The sequence below is a fragment of the Aquarana catesbeiana genome, linkage group LG04 (assembly GCF_042186555.1).
Source record: "Aquarana catesbeiana isolate 2022-GZ linkage group LG04, ASM4218655v1, whole genome shotgun sequence".
Lineage (NCBI taxonomy): Eukaryota > Metazoa > Chordata > Amphibia > Anura > Ranidae > Aquarana > Aquarana catesbeiana.
The window spans coordinates 39,464,962-39,485,391 of NC_133327.1; the positions used below are offsets into that span (position 1 = coordinate 39,464,962).

Genomic DNA, 20,430 nt, shown 5'->3' on the forward strand with positions numbered 1-20,430 from the left:
AATAATTTGTATTAAAATTTACTATGTTAATATAATTTATATTGCCGTCCTTCTCTGGGTTGCCTCTCTCCTCTCCCCCCTTTTCTTTTCTTTTCTTTTCCTCTTACCCCATTTTCCACTTTCTCCTTTTTTTTATTTTCCTATGTCCCCTGTGGTGCACTATAACAGTACAGTATATATTTCCAACATCCAGATATATGGTATTGTCCTTGCTCCTATATGTGTGTTTCCTTTTTGGGGTTATGTTCCCCATGGGCTCTCCAGGCTACTTGCCACCACTCTCTGATGTAATACTATACAAGTAATTTTGTGATATATATATATACACCTTTTACAATATAATGATCTATACCATGAAATATCATTTGCCCCGTTATGTGGAATGTCACAATGAATGTAGAAAATATATGTACATTTTTTCTGAAAACAAAAGATGATGCTGTGTGTTAAGAAATTAATTTGTGATTTTGCTACATGAAACATTAATTGTCATATCTTGTACATGCTGTTACAGTATTTGACAGGATCTGAGGCCCCGACGAAGCAGGTCAAGCTGCGAAACGCGTTGGATGAAATACACAAAACTGGATCTTGAATCCAGGATTACATCACCCTGGACAAGCAGTTTGTTAACTAGTTTTTTATGGAATAAACCCCTTTCTTTTAAGAATTGTAGAATGTTCTAAATAAAATTATGTACAAATGATTTTATATATAACTTGTTGGCTCAGTGGTCATTAACACAAAAAAGTACAAAAAAAGTCCCAAACCTTACTCAGATTTCTATAATTACTTCCTGTCCTAGGGTGACATTGCTGCTCTTCCATAGATACAAAACAGGGAGAGAGTCTTGTCACCCTAGGACAGCAAGTATGTTTCTCGCAGGATCACCAGGGGAAAATAAAGAAAAAAACTGAAAATAGAAAACACATCAAAGACCCTGTAAATTGCCATATATACTTTAATTTATAAATTTAGTAATCCTGTACATATACTCCTAATTGTGCACAGACTAGGAAAACATGTTGTGGTTCATCTTCATTTCATGAATGGTCTGGTGATTCCAGATAAATATAAAGTCATTTGTTTCACAAGTTCATGATCCAGTATCACACACGGGGCACAGCACAAATGTTATGAATGATAGGACACCGGGTGAACCCAACTCCTGATTTCAGGTCCAACTTTGTCCCAGGAGGAGCCTGGAAAGTGAAGTTTTGTAGAAGCCTCACAAAGAACATAAACAATTCCGTTTTGACCAATGTCTCACCAGCACAGCTTCTTTTACCTAGAAAATATAAAAGAGATAAATGATCAGGTTATTAGAATTGAGATTCTGTACCTGCTGCTGTAAAGGGTATGGATATTGGGGTTTACCGAGGAGTTCAGTGGCCACATAAACCTCATGCAAGTTACTCTGAAGTGAATTCTAATATCTAATGGCTACAGGTGATACATTATTCCTTACAGTATAGGAAACCAAACACAATATGGATTGACTTTGAAGACTGTATAGACAGACAACGAGACATCACTACAGATATATCTGGTCACATTCCTGATATACAGTAATCCCCATTCCTGATATACAGTAATCCCCGCCCATTGCTGTATCAAGATACACCCAACTTGACTAACGTATGATCTATATTCATTGCACATATCAGTGTATCATGTATAGTCATTAGACATATCAATGTATCATGTATATTCATTGAACATATCAATGTATCATGTATGGTCATTTGACATATCAATGTATCATTCATATTCATTGGGCATATCAATATATCATCTATAGTCATTGGACATATCCATGTATCAAGTATGTGTTAGGGCTGGCTTAGCCCTTCCTTCTCTGAGCTGGCCGCTCAGCTGTCGGCTAATTGCCAGCTCTCTTCTCTCTCCACAGTTAACCAGCTGTTGTGGATCTGCTCGTCAGTCCCGCCTACTTAAAGATTTCCAGCTCACTTCATTCCTGCCTTCACCTTGGTCATATCACAAGAAACCATCTCCTGCGTTCCTGTTTAAAGACTGGCTTTGCCGACATCCCTTCTGGCTCCTTATCCTGCTTGCTGTTCCTCTACTTGGATCCGTGACTTCTGGCCTGGCTGATTACCCGATCTGGTTACTGAACTCTGGCTTGGCTGACTACCCGATCCGGTTACTGAACTCTGGCTATGCTTTGACTACGCTTACTCTATTTACTTTTTTATTTTTATTAATAAACAAGTGTGATTTTACTGTACTTCTGTCTCGGTCTGGTTCATGGTTTCTGACAGTAGGTGAAGGCCATGAATTCAGAAGATAGTCAATCCACTTGTTGGTAATATTTTTTCCAGATTGGATGAACAAGATCACTTTATGGATCAGTTTGCAATGGCGTTACAAACGCTCCTGAGTCGCACAGCTCACCTGGAATCCCCCACTGTGGCTGCTCCGGTACAACCTCAGTTGCAGGCCGTCCCTGCTGCTGCTCCAGTCTCTGTGCAGGTACCCACCTTGAGTATTACCTTTATAAGAGGTATGTCTGGTTTCGTCCCGCTTCCCCAGCGATTTGGGGGAGATCCAGTTCAATGCAGAGGGTTTCTCAACCAAGTTGAGATATACTTTGAGAGGCTGCCCCAGGCGTTTCCCACGGACAGAAGCAAAGTAGGGTTTGTGATATCTTTGATTTCTGAGAGAGCCTTGGCCTGGGCTAACCCTCTATGGGAGATGCAAAAACCTGTTGTCTTGAGTTACCCTGAGTTTGTGGCCTCCTTTATTTATTATACCTTTAAGGGTATTTGATGTTCCCGCATGCTCTGCTTCTGCTGCCAAGTGCCTTATGTCCATCAAACAGTGTACGAGAACTGTTGCCGACTACGTCATTGAGTTCTGTACTCTGGCAGCAGAGGTTGCTTAGAACAATGAGGCCCTCGTGGCTGCAAGGATGAGATAGCAGCCTGAGATATACCCACTGAGCTGGAGAGCTTGATCTCGTTTGCCATCCTCATTGACTCCAGACTCAGAGAAAGACTTTCTTTTAAGGAGTGCTTGCAGAAGCCTCCTGTACGTTTGCCTCCGAGCTTTGCAGTCCCACCTGTGCCTCCCTCACCTCCCATGCCTCCTGGTACCGAGGCGGTCAGTGAAGATGAACCCATGCACTTGGGCTTCACGCGTCTCTCTGCGGATGAGAGAGAGCCTTTAGGAGGAGGGAGAGATTGTGCCTTTATTGTGGCCAGGCAGGTCACTTTTTGAAGTCTTGTCCTACCCCTCCTGGTAACACCCTAACCTTGAGGTCCTGTCATGGACAGACCTTAGGTGGTGTTGTGGCGTCCCCAGTTATCCAGAAGTCATCTATCGAGATACAGGCTCTAATCAACTCTGGGGCTGCAGGCCTGTTCATTAATGCTGCCTTTGTATCAAAGCACTCGATTCCACTGCAGCTGCATGACACTCCACTTGCCATTGAGGCTCTTGATGGGAGACCTCTACAGCCTGCCCAGACGGTTCCGTTGTCCATGGCCGTAGGGGCTCTTCACCATGAGAAAATCCGATTCCAAGTGCTTTCCTCTCCTAAGTTTCCGCTGGTTATTGGTTATCCTTGGTTACAGAGGCACAACCCCTCTTTTGATTGGCTCCATGCTGAGGTTCTCTCCTGGTCACCACAATGCAGTGAAACATGCTTCCGGAAGGTAGTCAAGGTCCTGTGTACCTCTTCACTCTCCTCCCTGCCAGAGGAGTACCGTAATTTTAGTGATGTCTTTGACAAAGTTTAAGCTGGTAGTTTGCCTCCACACCAGCCGCATGATTGCGCAATTGACCTTCAACCTGGTGCCACTAGCCCTCGTGGCCGTGTTTACCCTCTGTGGGTCTTGAAGGATAAAGCCATGGAGGAATAATGTTGCAGACACACTTTCTCTGGGTTTCATCCGCAAATCCTCGTCTCCTGCTGGTGCTAGTTTCTTCTTTGTGAAGAAGAGGAGCGGTAAACTGAGACCTTGTATTAATTATAGGGGTCTCAATCATTTCACGATTAAGAATGCCTACCCGATCCCGTTGATTACAGAGTTATTTGACCGCCTCAAGGGAGCAACAGTTTTCACTAAGCTTGATCTGAGAGGGGCTTACAATCTCATGAGGATTAAGGAGGGCGATGAGTGGAAAACTGTATTTAATACCAGAACAGGCCATTACGAGTATCTCACAATGCCTTTTGGCCTTTTTAACGCCCTAGCAGTTTTCCAGGAATTTATTAATGATGTCCTCCGAGATTTGTTGCAGTTATGTGTGGTGGTGTTATCTCGATGATATCCTCATATTTTCCAAGTCCCTGGAGAGCCACCACACAGATGTCTGTCATGTGCTTCAGAAATTAAGAGAGAACAATCTCTATTGTAAATTGGAGAAGTGTGAGTTCCATTGGGAACAGGTTAAATTTCTGGGCTATGTCATTTCCACTGCTGGTTTTTCGATGGACCCAGAGAAACTTTCGGCAATCCTACAGTGGCCTCGACCCATGTGGTTACGTCCTCTGCAGCGTTTCCTGGGTTTTGCCAACTATTATCGGAAGTTTATTCGTAACTTCTCATCTCTGGTCAAGCCCCTGACCGATATGACCAGAAAGAATGGTAACCCACAGAGTTGGTCTCCGGAGTCCATTAAGGCCTTTGAAAGTCTCAAGGCTGTCTTTGTTTCTGCTCCTGTGTTGGCACATCCTGATACTACGTTACCTTTCATCCTTGAGGTTGATGCTTCTGAGACTGGTGTTGGCGCCCTTCTGTCTCAACGTCCTACCTCAGAGTCCTATGCATCCTTGTGGCTACTTTTCAAAGAAATTGTCATCTGCCGAGTGCAATTACGAGATTGGTGACAGAGAGCTGTTGGCAATCATTTTAGCCCTGAAAGGTACGACTGTGCCAGTTCTCATTCTTACTGACCATAAGAATCTCACATTCTTTTCTGAGGCTAAACGCCTCTCTCCCAGAAGGGCGTGATGGGCTCTTTTCTTGTCAAGTTTCAATTACATTGCCTCATTCTTACCCGGTACTAAGAATGTAAGAGCTGACGCCTTGTTGCGACAATTTTCCTCCACTTCCAAGTTGGAGTCGGTTTCGGTTCCTATGATTCCTCCTGATTGTATTCTGGCTACAGTTCGCACCAGTCTTACTTCTCCTTTGGGTGACAAAATTCTTGCTGCTCAGGTTGATGCTCCTCCTGAGAAACCTCGTGACCGCTGCTTTGTCCCAGAGTGTCTCCATACTGCTGTTCTCCAGACTTACCATTTTCCCATTGCAGCTGGCCATCCTGGTAAGAATCAACTCGTTTGGGCCATTTACCAACAATTCTGGTGGCCTAGTCTACGTGCTGATGTAACTGACTTCGTAGCTGCCTGTTCCATGTGTGCTCAGAATAAGACTACACCACACCTTCCAGTGGGCCTCCTACAACCCATACCCAATGGAGAGAGGCCCTGGGCCCACCTGTCTATGAATTTCATTGTGGAGTTGCCCAACTCCCAAGACAACACAGTTATCTTTATGGTGGTTGACCTGTTCTCAAAGATGTGTTATTGTATTCCACTTAAGAAGTTGCCCACTTCTAAGGAACTGGCTTCCATTTTTGCTCGGGAGATCTTTCGCTTACATGGGCTACCCAAGGTTATTTGTCTCGGACAGGGGTAGTCAGTTTGTGTCCCGGTTCTGGCGAGCCTTTTGTGCACAGCTGGGAATTCAGCTTGCTTTCTCCTCTGCGTATCACCTGCAGTCTAATGGGGCTGCAGAACGAGCCAATCATTCCTTGGAGCAATTCCTACATTGCTATATTTCTGACCATCACAACAACTGGTCAGATCTATTACCATGGGCTGAGTTTGCTCACAACAGTGCCTAAACAGAGCAAGAGGCATTATTATACTGCTTGGAAAGGCTGCTATTGGATCCATCATAAACGGAGTGGTTATCCTAAATGAACCAAAAGGTGCATATTCTTATCGTATCTGGTGAGTGGCTATTGCACTAGGTTGTGGTGAAGTCACGATAAGTGGTGAATTAGAAGCACATTATATTGAAGAGGAACGTTACTATTGCACAGAAGTGATCACTCACTGAGGATAACCAGTGTACTGTGGTGTATACGTATATGTGGAGGACATTTTTTTGCACTGTGCAGTACACATACATATTGCTATGTGGAATTTAGTGATCACTAAGTAATATTGGCACATCTTTAGTTTTCAGTTTTTCAATTTTGTTGTAATTTTTTTAGCACTAGCACTTTAAACAATGGTTGGTAACACCTTAAGATATCTTCACTAAAGTTATCCTTGTAATTAGGACTATCATGTGGGGAAAGAACATTTTTGATACTAAAATAGTCAACATAGAAAAGCACGCTGCCTAGGATATTTTTTCTATTTTGTATAGTTTTTCCCATTTTGTATATTTTGAATATTTTATATTTCAGGAGTGGTAACACACATAGAAGTTAGCGCAATCCACTTTTATATCATTTATACTCTACCATTTTTGGGTAGGTTTATATGATTGCAGCAAACTAGATTGATGAGTTATATATTTTGAGTTTTGCGCCGGTAACACACCCTGATGGATAACACATATGGTTTGACTACGCTTACTCTATTTACCTTTTTATTTTTATTAATAAACAAGTGTATACTGTACTTCTGTCTCGGTCTGGTTCATGGTTTCTGACAATATGGTCATTGGACATATCAATGTATCATTTATATTCATTGGCCATATCAATGTATCACGTATAGTCATTAGACATATCAATGTATCGTTTATATTTATTGGACATATCAATGTATCGTTTATATTTAATGAACATATCAATGTATCATCTATATTCATTGGACATATCAATGTATCATGTATGGTCATTAAACATATCAACGTATAATCTATATTCATTGAACATATCAATGTATCGTGTATATTAATTTTACATACTGTATCAATGTATCATCTATATTAATTGGACATATCAATATATCATGTATAGTCATTGGACATATAATCCCCTTAAAGTGTCCCTAAACCCAGGACCCTGCATTCACTATATCTGTTCTCTCACACTATCACAGAACATGGCATTTTTTTTAGTAAATATAAACTGCTAAATACCTTTTCTCTTCTCATCGGCAGTTAGAACAGTTTTGTGACTTCTATCAGTGTCTGGTTGAAGCTTGTAGGAGGAGTGTACATTCTACTCAGATTGTCCTATGAGGCTTCAGGATCCCTGACCCTCTGTCTGGACAGTGCTAATTGGCCCTGTGCTGATCACATGCACCCTCCCAAGGAAAGAAAAAAAAACTCTAGCAATACACACCAAATATAGCATGTACAGAGTGCCTCCTAGGGCTCTTGTTCTATCAGAATATGGTTTGGGGACTGTAGAAGAAGGGGAGGATCAGAGAAGACAGGATCAAACAGACTTTTAACACAATGTGGAGGATTAACCCCTTAGGTTCCACAGCGAGTATAACAATCATGCTTTACTGCATATACAGACTGATTTTACTGTTGTGGGTTTAGTAACACTTTAAAATGGTGTTGCTGATTGGTAGGACAAACAGACGAACCTGCATTCCATTTTTCAGAAAAGTCAGGAGTGCTGCTTATACAAATATAAACTCCAGGAAGTGCAACAACCAAAACATCATTAGCATATATATAGCAGGATCACCTCCTAAATACTTGAAAGCCACTGCTTAGTCACCCTCTGAAAAGCCACCCAGAGCCTTTTAGAGCATGGGCTATCATGAACCTATCATAACTGACTAATGGGTAGCAGTAAAACCCACTAGGAGTACATTTACTATGCTATCTAAAACTGAAAAAAGAAAGATTTGGGGGAGTGTACAATTTGTAGCTGAACTCTAGCCTTACCTTTATTCTTCCACAGGCTTCTCTCTTGTACTGAGAAGGCTTAGGCTTGGTTCACACTGGATGCCGATGCGGCTCACAACAGGGGTCCGGTGCGTCCTGGTTCACCCTCTCAGCTCCTATTTCAGCCTGAATTTTAGGCTGAATTCGGACCGGAAACAGACCAAAAGACGCACAGGGCTCCTGTGCAAATTCTCACTGGAGCCGCATCAGAGATTTGTGAACCGGCTCCATAGAGAGCTGTAGAAAAAAGAGGGGAAAGGGGAAAAGGGAATGGTGGGACTTTATATGAAGCACAACACCAAAACCATAGAGAGCTGGTCACATTCTCCTGCAATTGCAAATTGGATGCGGTGATCCCGCATCCAAATCGCAATAGTGTGAACCCAGCCTTACTCTGACTTTGATGCATGTCATGGTGTGCATTTTAGCTTGTTCAATAATGCCGCATACACACGGTCAGAATTTCCGACGGGAAATGTTCGATGTGAGCTTGTTGCGTATGCTCCATTGAAAATTTGCTGTCGGAATTTCCACACACAAATGTTTGAGAGCAGGTTCTCAAATTTTCCGACAACAAAACTTGTTATCGGAAATTCCGAGCGTGTGTACACAAGTCCGACGCACAAAATTCCACGCATGCTCGGAATCAAGTACGAATGATGCACTGGCTATTGAACTTCCTTTTTATAGTCCTGTCATACACGTTGTACGTCACTGCGTTCTTAATTTCTGACAACATTTGTGTGACCGTGTGTATGCAAGACAAGTTTGAGCCAACATCCGTCGGAAATAAATCCACGGTTTTGCTGTCGGACTGTCCGATCATGTGCATGGGGCATTAGGCTTTGACAAAAAAAAAAAAAAAAACTTGATCTTTCCAGTTTAGTAAATTCCACATTTACCTTCTCTGGGCTGTCCCTTACATTCACTGGATTTTAGCTGTGTGAAGTACAAAGGGTGGTCTGTATGCAAACACCAATGTTGATGGGGGGGGGGAGCCAGGAAAAAAAAAAAAAAAACTGGATTAAACCTTAGCTTTTTCTTACCGGCTGAAAATGGGATGAAGGCTTCTTTCTTCAAAAAACTTCCACTGGCATCCAGAAAATGTTCAGGATAAAACTCTTTTGGTTTTTTAAAGTGGGCCTCATCAAACAGCACAGATGTTAGCAATGGAATTACATATGTCCCCTGAAAAATATTAACATTTAATTAGTTATAATACTATACAAAGTAGTCCAACAAAGTTTATTTTTCTATGGATATGTCTTAGTTGATTGTCTCAGTAGACTAATGTTGGCCATTTTTTTTTTATTTACTCTTTTATTGTATCCTATGTTTTATTCAAAACTGTTGTTTTGTGGAACAATACAATTACCCACAACAATCTTCATGTTGAAAAAAAAAAATCCAATCGGGACCTGTTGGCTATTCCTGTGAAAATAATTGATATTTTGGAGGCCATACAATTTCACCTTTAAAATATCAATTACGTACAATTAATTGAAAATTGTTAATCAACCCTCCAAACCCCCCACCCCTTCCAATGTTCCCCTTTTCTTTGTGTCTCTAATGACCTCTGATCTTGAGGGAAGGCTTTCCAACAAGATTTTGGAGTTTGTGGGAATTTGTACCCACTCAAATAAACATTTGCATTTGGGTGGCAAAAATATAAATACAATCTACACACTAGGGGGAGAACCTCTGGGGGAATCTAGGATGGAAAAGGACCTGGGGGTCCCAGTAGATGATAGGCTCAGCAATGGCATGTAGTGCCAAGCTGTTGCTAGCAAAGCAAACAGAATATTGGCATGCATTAAAAAGGGGATCAACTCCAGAGATAAAACGATAATTCTCCCACTCTACAAGACTCTGGTCCGGCCGCACCTGGAGTATGCTGTCCAGTTCTGGGCACCAGTTCTCAGGAAGGATGTACTGGAATTGGAGCGAGTACAAAGAAGGGCAACAAAGGTAATAAAAGGTCTGGAGGACATTAGTTATGAGGAAAGGTTAAGAGCACTGAACTTATTCTCTCTGGAGAAGACACGCTTGGAAGGGGATATGATTTCAATTTACAAATACTGTACTGGTGACCCCACAACAGGGGTAAAACTTTTTTTGTGGAAGGGAGTTTAACAAGACAGGTGGCCACGCATTAAAATTAGAAGAAAAGAGTTCTATCCAAAAATGGAACTTCCGTTTTTCGGGTTCCTCCCCCCTCCGGGGTCACATTTGGCACCTTTCAGGGGGGTGGGGGGAGCAGATACCTGTCTAATACAGGTATTTTGCTCCCACTTCTGGGCATAGATACGGGGTAGCTACACCACTTCTGGAGCCTCCTCCATCCACCCTGCTGTCTTCTGGGAGGCACACAGGTCCCAGAAGACAGCAGGGACCAGTGGGAATGCACAGCACGAGTCTTACATGCGCAGTAGGGAACCAGGAAGTGAAGCCGCAAGGCTTCACTTCCTAATTCCCTTACCGAAGATGGCAGCGGCAGCACCCGAGAGCCGAGGGACAGATCAGCTTCGGGTGTGACATCGCGGGCGCCCTGGACAGGTAAGTGCCCTCATTTTAAAAGTCAGTAGCTGCAGTATTTGTAGCTGCTGACCTAAAAAAAAAAAAAAATTGGCGGAGCTCTGCTTTAAACTACGTAGAGGGTTCTTTACTGCAAGAGCGGCAAGGATATGGAATTCCCTTCCACAGGCAGTGGTCTCAGCGGGGAGCATCAATAGTTTCAAAAAACTATTAGATAAGCACCTGAACGACCGCAACATACAGGAATATACAATGTAATACTGACATATAATCACACACATAGGTTGGACTTGATGGACTTGTGTCTTTTTCAACCTCACCTACTATGTAACTATGTAAGGTATTGATGTTGGACAAGAAGATTCATCTCAAAAGGTGTTCAGTACGGTTGAGGGCAAGGTTCTGTGCGGGCCACTTAGGTTCTTCCACATCAAACCTATTAAACTATGGAGTTGATTAACTGTAACTGGAGAGGGCAAAATCTGGTGGGGCTGAGCATGGTAGCCAATCGGCTTCAACTTCAGATTGTTCAATTAAGCTTTGACAAAAAAACCCCCCAAAAACTGGAAGCTGATTGGTTTCTGTGCACTGCTGCACCCAAGTTTGCATTTGATAGTTTTAGTAAATCAACTCCAAAGTCTTTATGGAACTTTTTGCACACGGCACAGTCATACTAGTTTAAAAAAAAAAGAAAACCTTCCACAAATTTTTGCCACAAGGCTGGAAATGCACTATCATCTAAAATGTCTTTGGATGCTGTAGCATTAACAGTAGTCTTCACTGGAGACACTTTAACTCTAGAATTTGTAGGGATGTCTCCATGCTGTAGGCCATAGTGTTTTAAAAGTCATCTGTTTATAGAATGACTGGATCCGAAGCGTTTAGCCAGTAGACATGTAACCCCACATATGTACAGTGAAAGGACTTATAAAGTCTTATGTAATAAAGCTGAACTATATCCAACGATTTAGGTTTCAAAAACCAGTTACATTCCTGGCAATGGCGGTATGATTATGTCAGATTTTTGATGCTCAAAGCGGTACAATGTTCTGCATGGAAATATGTTGTTTTATATTGTAGGCCTGTAATTCTTATGCCCCGTACACACGGTCGGATTTTCCGACGGAAAATGTGTGATAGGACCTTGTTGTCGGAAATTCCGACCGTGTGTGGGCTCCATCACACATTTTCCATCGGATTTTCCGACACACAGTTTGAGAGCAGGATATAAAATTTTCCGACAACAAAATCGTCGGAAATTCAGATCGTATCCGACGGACAAAGTGCCACGCATGCTCAGAATAAATAAAGAGATGAAAGCTATTGGCCACTGCCCCGTTTATAGTCCCGACGTACGTGTTTTACGTCACTGCGTTCAGATTGATCGGATTTTCCGACAACTTTGTGTGACCGTGTGTATGCAAGACAAGTTTGAGCCAACATCCGTCGGAAAAAATCCTAGGATTTTGTTGTCGGAATGTCCGAACAAAGTCCGACCGTGTGTACGGGGCATTAGGAATACCAGCATTTAAATCTGTCCAAACAAGAGAGTCTAGTAGAAATCCTGGGTATGATAAAGTTTGAAAACACAAAATCATAAAATTATAATAAATAACTATAAATAATTATAAGAAATAATAATATAATAATAATAATAATAATAAAATGTATTCAATCATGTAATCAAATCAAAAACATTGAAATTTGCTCAGTTGCAGAATTGTCGCTGTCGTCACTTTCAGTGTTTGATGACGAATTTCCCCACAAATCACTATCGCTCAATTCTGCAAGTGATTCCAATTTATTATCGCTTTTGACGTAAAGGGACACTTTTTGGTTGCCATGGACAATCTCAAGTTTCCAGGCAGAAAAAACATTATATATAATATAAAACTGCATACAGGGCACTGGACAAAGTATTAGGGACAAAAGGGATGTGAAATAATTTGATACAGTAATGTAATCTGTAAGATTACAGTGTACTGTATGTATTGTGTGTTTTTCACCTTTTGAATTTGGTGCCGTGTGTCGTGACGCTAGCAGGGAACGGAGCTCGGCACTGTGATAGATCGAGCGGAGGACACAGCTGGCACACACAGCAGGGGGACATGGCAGGATCCTGGGGACAAGGTAAGTCATTTTGCCTGGATCCTGCAATGCGATTCTGAGTGTGGCTCAGGGTTACCGCTTTTGGTACTGAAAATTCACCCCAAGCCACACTCGAGAATTCTGCCAGGGAAGATAAAGTGGTTGTAAACCCTCACATATACTCACTGAAGTGACTAGCCTTGGGTGATACACAGGGATTAAACAAATCCTCCTACATAAGTTGTACCTGTTTACCTGCAGCCATTTGTCCTCTACAGACATTCAAAGACTAGAATTTATACAGCTTGTGTGAGCTTCCAGTAGGCAGGAGGCAGGGAGCTGAAGTTACACTCTGCTCGTTGAGAGCTGATTGGAGGGAAGGGACACACCCTCCTTAGACACAGGAACGGAGCTGAGGCTGTCAGTCACAGACTGTGTGCTGGAGCTCCCCCCCTGTCACCTTTTTAACTCTTGGTGCGAGGAAAACTTGTCAGAAGTGATGCATGCAGACAGCAGGGGAATGAAGCAGCAGAGAGAAATTATACTTAGCCCTCTGAATTGACACACATTGACACTATCAAGGGATATTCTTTGTTCATATTTCATGTCAGAGGTTTATAACCACTTTAATAATCAAAATTGAAATATTGCTTTTATATGAATGGTTGGACAATAAAGTACATCTTCGCCAGCACACCATGGATCAGCAGACAAAGTTGTCCAAAAAAGGTTTTTTAATCGAAAACGGTCACAATACAAGGAAGGTGTCGCACCTTCCTTGTGATGTGACCGTTTTCGATTAAAAAAACTTTTTTGGACAACTTTGTCTGCTGATCCATGGTGAGCTGGCGAAGATGTACTTCTGTCTGATGCTTCCAGAAGCCAACTGGTAATCGTTACAGCACCCATTAATGTTCTATTTCCATTTGTCCGGGAACGTGTGCGACTGGAATATCGAATTAATTGGTTGGACAATAACACCAGCTGCAGCAATGGTGAAGGTAAAAATCTGAGATTAATTAACTGTTCATAGAAAACATAAAATACAGCGCTTATCATAAAAGGGAATACAGTACACATCAAGTCCATTATCCTAAGAGGAATGGCAGCAAGACGTGATACAAAATCTAAAATGAAAATGATGGATAACACATATGGAGTCCTTCATCTTTAGAGGAGATGGTAGCTAGACAGGAAACTTAGATCCAAACTAGAGATTGCCACCTTTAACACCACCACACACAGCCTCCTACCAAGAGTAGTTGACCCCTTATAACAGAGGGTCAAAAGTGCATATATGTGATCCTAGGCAACCTCCAAGATGAGTCTCTCTTTCGGCTGCTTCTGACCTGTCCTCCAGCGCATTCACTGTGCTGGAGAACAAGTCAGAAGCAGCTGAAAGAGAGACACATGTTGCGGACCTGAGTGTGCATGTGGGTGATCAAGACGCTAAGATTTGGAACCTTGTTGAGGAGACACCAGATGAGGGGAATCGTCTTGGTGGTTGCCTACTGAGGGTTAAACATGCATATATGTCATCGTAGGCAACCACCAAGACGATTCCCCTCATCTGGTGTCTCCTCAACTACTTTGGGAAGAGACTGTGTGTGGTGGTGTTAAAGGTGGCGGTCCCCAGCCTGAAGTTTCCTGTCTTGCTACCATCTCCTCTAAAACTGAAGGACTCCATATGTATTATCCATCATTTCCATTTTGGATTTTGTATCACGCCTTGCTGTCATTCATCTTAGGACAATGGACTTGATGTGTACTGTATTCCCTTTATGATAAGCTCTGCATTTTATGTTTTTATATTGATTATGTTTGTGACCAACAAATGTGCTAGCGGCTTTCTAATATTTGTCAGTTGTTCAAGCACGGATGCTTTTTGCAGTTTTATAAACTGTTCATAATTCTTTCTGTTCCTGAGAGAATTATGGGACTTCGGACCATGGGATCCTTTTGTGTTCCTGTAGTGAGATCTCCAACAACAGCCTCCTATTTTATAACATCAAACTCTCCTTTAAGATGTGAAAAGGGAAATCTACCCAAAGCTGATATTTCTTATTTTGGTTAATACTAGAGAGAGTTAAATCACTTGACATTTTCTTTATTCAAGTTCATGTGTCTACACACCTGCTGTGGAAGTTATAAGGGGTTAATACTTTCCTTACTAAAGTTTTTATTAATTTAAATTTATAATTGAGCAAATGTGGATGAGAACATCCAAAACTGAGTTCATGCTGTAAAGAAGCCTTTCCGTAGGTGAAGTTTAAAACTCTTTTACTTCAAAGTGTACCCACTTGCCATTTGCAATAACCTTAAAGTGAACAGCTGTGTACCAAGTTTACTCTATAGAACATTTACTATATGTATTATGCAAGGTGATCATATCATCCTGGTAATGCCTCTTCCCATCTGGGAATAATAGTGTAGGAATTTGCTACTATAGCTGCTGCTCTTGTCTCTTTCTCACAGGGTGCATCTGTAGTCCAAAATGCTGGATTATTTAGCATGTAGTTTTTTTCAGCATTGCTAGATGCCATATTTATTTCACTTTATGGGCAATTTCTAGGTGGGCCAGACAAAAATCTTCTGAGCTACCCTGTCAAAGTGGAACTTTACCCATAACAACTTGAGAAAAATAATGTTCTTTGCAAAGGAACATAAATTCCACATTAATAATTATGCTACCAAAACTAGTGTGTGCTGTAAATTGCTTCCAACATTGCTCCTATTTCTTTTTGCTAGAGGCTGCCATTTTGGTGAAGCCCAGACCCCCTGAACAGCAGCAAATCTTTAGGCTGTCAGCAGATCGGCCTCTACAAATTCAGCAGAATGACTAAAAATAGAGAGTAACTGTGCATGTGCAGAGCTGGGTGAGACAGTGTATTACTGTGTTTTAAACAGTTTAGGCACCTATTTGTAATATTTTACATAGCTATACCTGCAAAAGGGGACATCATGTACCTTCAAATAGGACCAGCATGAAGTAATCTAGCAGGACTTAAAGTGGAACTTTAGTCAGAAAATTAAGTAAAGTGACCCATATACCAAACGCCATTTGTCTAGTACAGTCCACCATCCTCTAGCTATCCTCACATCATACTCCTAGTTCCAACCTACATATTTGATGTGTGTCTACAGCCCCAGAGATCCTGGCTCAAAGCTAGCATAGCTTTTAGCTATGAGTAAGCACCAGTAGTTACGGTGTGAAACATGTTAGCGATCTACTTCATCGTTTGCTGTATGGATTTTTACCAATAAAGATATTATCGTTGGAGTGCGGCCATCCGGATTCAAGTTTTTCTTCAAAGCTAGCAGTATCATCATTCCATTTCCTGTAAAGAATGAAATAACGAGGTGCAGAAACAATTTTCTGCTTACTTTTGGAAGAAAGTAACCCCTGAAGTTGACATCTTGAGTAGTAGCATGTGGGAGGTTGGTTGGAACAATATTTGCGTATCTTTGAATTTCGTGAATAACGGCATCTGTGTACGGCAAGTTCTTACGGTGACCAGTTTGTGGCGCAGATGATCCAATCACTTTTTCAATCTCATTTTGAACTTTCCCTAATTAAAAGAAAAAAAAAAATATTACCCTGTTAAAGGAAGAATCTTTTTTTTTACAGATATCCATTTATTGAAGGGTGCAATGCATGGTGGGCTAACTGATAGAAAACTTCAGTACTATCAAATGGTGTGTGGCTGCTACTAGCGGGCTTGCTAATAAACTGTTATCACGAATAGAAGTAGTATATTAACTGAGCGGCAGCAGGGGTGCCGCCTCCCCAATCCATGCGCCCAGCCCCTAAATTACGTGCAGGCTGCTAGATGCATGGATTCCAATGGGAGGTTTTTTATTTATAGAAGCACATGATTAGAGCTGGAGGCTCTAATTGGCTTCAAAAAAGGGTAGGCTCTGCACCCCGAGCCCACCCAGTTGTGTAAAAATTAGCGAATTAATATTCACTATTGTCTTCCTTATTTTCTTCCCGGCCAATCCTGGCTCAGGAAGCAGGTCCTAAGACCCGATTGGTCGAGAGGAGAAGTGATCCATTTGTCCGCCGAGGAGGGAGGAGACACAGGGGAAGCCGCGCCGCCATGAAACCGAGGAGAGACGTCGATGTCTGACGGCCGCTGCCTGATGGAAACCCATGACCTAGATGGTGGTGGGGGGGTGGCCGCAGACAGATCACTGCCTCCCCCCCCCCCTAAAAAAAAATTTACTACCAGCTGTAACTGTATTAACTAGTCAGGTGTATATTTAGCAAAACAGCTGAAGAAAAAAAATTGCCATAGCTAGTGTTGAACGAACTGGCATGGATTCAGTTTGCGGGAGGATCCACAAAATCAGCCTGAAATTAGGAGACACAGCTAGTATTTTTTCTGGATTTTTCAAGGCCAATTTGAAGCTTTTGGGAAAAAAGGGCATGGGTAGCCAGACACTGCCATGGAGAATGTGTACCAATGCAAAAATAAATAAATAGATTAATAAATTACCATTTAATAGGGAGCAGGACTTTTAATAGGAATTAAAGGGCAAAAATAAAATAAATAAACATACTCGGGACATACCATAAACTTGCACATGAAGAGGCATGCCTGTAAGCAGGTTGAAATTAACCCAGTTAGGTGCTGCCTTGGACAAGGTGGTAAGGGTTAAGGATTTTGGCAGGTTTTCTTTGGGTCCAATCCACTGATCCTGTGCTATAAGAGAGGGACAGTGGTCTGCAGCAGAGAGCTCCCGAAGGGGAGAGAATCGGAAAGCCACTCCTGTGAGGAGTGAAAGAATGTTATCTGCTGCTACTGCCACTACCATCATGTTAAAGGTCATCAGGACCTGGGGTTTGACCCTGAAGACTCCAGCACTGGGAAATGCCACTTATGGATCCCCTGACAATACATGGACTCTACCTTTGCAGGTATGCTGGGGCAGCACGTAGCCTGAGATAGGGTTAGGGATGTAGGATGAAATACTGTTCTTACATGTGGACTTTTAATATGTTGCACTTATCTAAGTAAACCTTGTTCCCGTCTAGTCCGAAGTTGCTAAAGGGGTGTATTGCAAGTAACCGGCACCTTTCTACAGTCAGTTCACTTAGGTACTTTGGGATATGAAGACATCAATAGTTATTACAGTGTGAAGATGCAAGTGGTTACCAAGGGTAACGGAAGTTCACCAAGCACAGCCTTGTCCTGGGGCATTGATGAAGATGGCACATAAGTAAAGGTACTCTTTGTGTAATAAAGTGATCCTGTCACAAGTGCCTAGAATAGCCCAGAAGAAGTCACCCCGGGGTATGCCTCCTATGTTATCCATGCTTGGTGCCCAACGAGGAGGCGAACATGGAGGAGATGCCACTCGCCTAGCCTTACACACGTGTAAGATATACTACACCATGAACTTGGACACCCGTAGAATGTACTACAGCAAAAGTGACATTTAGGCTGAAAACTGATGAAATTCAAGCCATGGATGGCTCCACTGTATTTAGGCAACCACAGATGCCATGGCTGCTGAACACAATAGCCGTCAGTGGAGATTCCTGAATCCATGTATGAATAATGCTAGATTTTGCCTGTTTTATTGAAAGTTGGGGCCCAACTCCTACCTTGTTGAAAGTCTATGGTCCTTCTAATTTCAATGAGATTCACTCATTCCACTTGTATCAATTAAAATCGATACCTCCAGTCATCTCAAAAACAAACTGCCAGGTCATGTAAAAACTTCGGAAAATAATAACCTTTCCAAAATCATGCAGTCTCTAATTGGTTCATTCGGTAATACATTTCTCAGTTTTGGTTTCGGCCAACTCCATTGTCTGACATACAGAGAGCTGCACCTGCTAGTGGTTATAAGTCACTATATGAATTTATTATCATAAATATGGTCCAAGCATGGGAAATAGAAAACAGTAAATCACCCACATATTCAGATAGATGTTACATCAAAAACACAGCTGCATGGCAGTTCATGATGACTGTATAAGAACACGGCTTCACTCTTACTTTGGATGTCTGGGTAAGTTATCATGAACAGAATTCCCCAGCGAAGTGTGGTCGAGGTTGTCTCCATCCCAGCAGAAAAGAGATCAGTTACAAGCGCTGTTAGGTTTTCATTGGTAAAATATAACTCATGACTGGGCTTCTCCTGTAAAATTTAGTTTTTATAAACTTAGTGATATAGGCTATGTGGCCATTGTTATTCCAAATAAACATATGTAATATAAACCCAGAAATTGGACCATCGCAACTCCAGCTTAAGTGACATTAAATTCCAAAAGGGCTTGTGTAGCATGTATATGTTTGTGTAATATGTGAAGTTAAAGCGTTCATATTCCTGTTGCTGTACAATGTACAGTGGGGAAAATAATCATTTGATCCCTTGCAGATTTTGTAAGTTTGGCCACTTAGAAACAAATTAAGGGTCTATATTTTTTTATCATATGTGTATTTTAAATGTTAGAGACAGACTATCAACCAAAAATCCAGAAAAAACACATAAAACAAGTGCTATAAATTAAGTTGCAGTTCAGTGAGTAAAATAAGTATTTGATTGCCAAGCAAAACATGACTTAGCACTTGGTGGAGAAACCCTTGTTGGCAAGCACAGAGGTAAGACATTTCTTTTAGTTGGTGACCAGGTTTGCACCCATCTCAGAAGGGATTTTGGTCCACTCTTCTTTACAGATCTTCTCTAAATTCTTAAGGTTTCTCAGCTGTCTCTTGGCAACTCGAAGTTTCAGCTCCCTCTATACATTTTCTATAGGATTAAATTCTGGAGACTGGCTAGGCCACTCAATGACCTTAATGTGCTTCTTCTTGATCCACTCCTTTGTTGCCTTGGCTGTATGTTTTGGGTCATTGTCATGCTGGAAGACCTATCCACAACCCATCTTCAGTCTTCTGGCTGAGGGAAGAAGGTTCTCATCCAAGATTTTACAATACATGGCCCCATCCATTAGCCCCTCAATGCGGTAAAGTTGGCCTGTACCTTCAGCAGAGCAACAGCCTAAAAACAATATGTTTCCACCTCTGTGCTTGACTGTAGGGATGGTGTTCTTGGGGTCAGCATTTTTCTCCCTCCAAACACAGCGAGTCTAGTTAATGCCAAAGAGCTAAATTTTGGTCTCATCTGACCATGGCTCTTTCTCCCAATCCATCTCTGAATCATTTAGATGTTCGTTGGCATGACTGTACATGTGCATTCTTGAGGAGGGGGACTCGCCGTGTTTGGAGGAAGAAAAATGCTGACCCTAAGAACACTATTTGTAAAAAAGTAAAAGAGTAAAGAGTGGACCAAAAATCCTTCTGAGATGTGTGTAGAACCTGGTCACCAACTACAAGAAATGTCTTACCTCTGTGCTTGCCAACAAGGGTTTCTCCACAAGGACTAAGTCATGTTTTGCTTGGCAATCAAATACTTATTTTACTCACTGAACTGCAACTTAATTTATAGCACTTGTTTTATGTGTTTTTTCTGGATTTTTGGTTGGTATTCTGTGTCTAACATTTAAAATACACCTATGATAATAAATATAGACCCTTAATTTGTTTGTAAGTGGGCAAACTTACAAAATCTGAAGCTTCAAGTTATCAAGCAACAGCCAAGAAACCTTAAGGCCCCCTTCACACGGGGCTGTCCGTTTTTACTGATCCGCTTGCTCAGCGAGGATCGCTCCGTTGATCCCCGCTGAGCCAGCGGATGACAAGTCCGTCTCTGCTCACTGTGCAGAGACGGACCTGTTAGATCTCCACTCTCCTCTATGGGGGATCAGATGAAAATGGGCCGCTTGTCTGTTTTCATCCAATCCGATAGACGGATGGAAAATAGGGTTTCCATCCGTCTGGATTTAGCGGATTGGAGGGAAACGGATGTCAGTGGACATGTCACCGCTGACATCCGTAGCTCC

General features: G+C 41.9%; 2 protein-coding genes across 4 annotated transcripts in view; both read right to left on the minus strand.

Moving 5' to 3' along the window:
- The window catches only part of LOC141139173 (cytochrome P450 2C5-like), a 117,325-nt gene that overhangs the window by 61,741 nt on the left and 35,154 nt on the right, over positions 1–20,430 (minus strand). The window lies entirely within an intron of this gene.
- Positions 944–18,693, minus strand: LOC141139176 (cytochrome P450 2K1-like). The gene is made up of 4 exons (XM_073625078.1): positions 18,527–18,693; positions 15,903–16,087; positions 8,942–9,083; positions 944–1,288 (listed from the first exon to the last, which is right to left on the minus strand). Exons 1-4 carry the CDS (start codon positions 18,591–18,593, stop codon positions 1,110–1,112), a joined length of 573 nt encoding a protein of 190 aa, XP_073481179.1. The 5' UTR covers positions 18,594–18,693; the 3' UTR covers positions 944–1,109.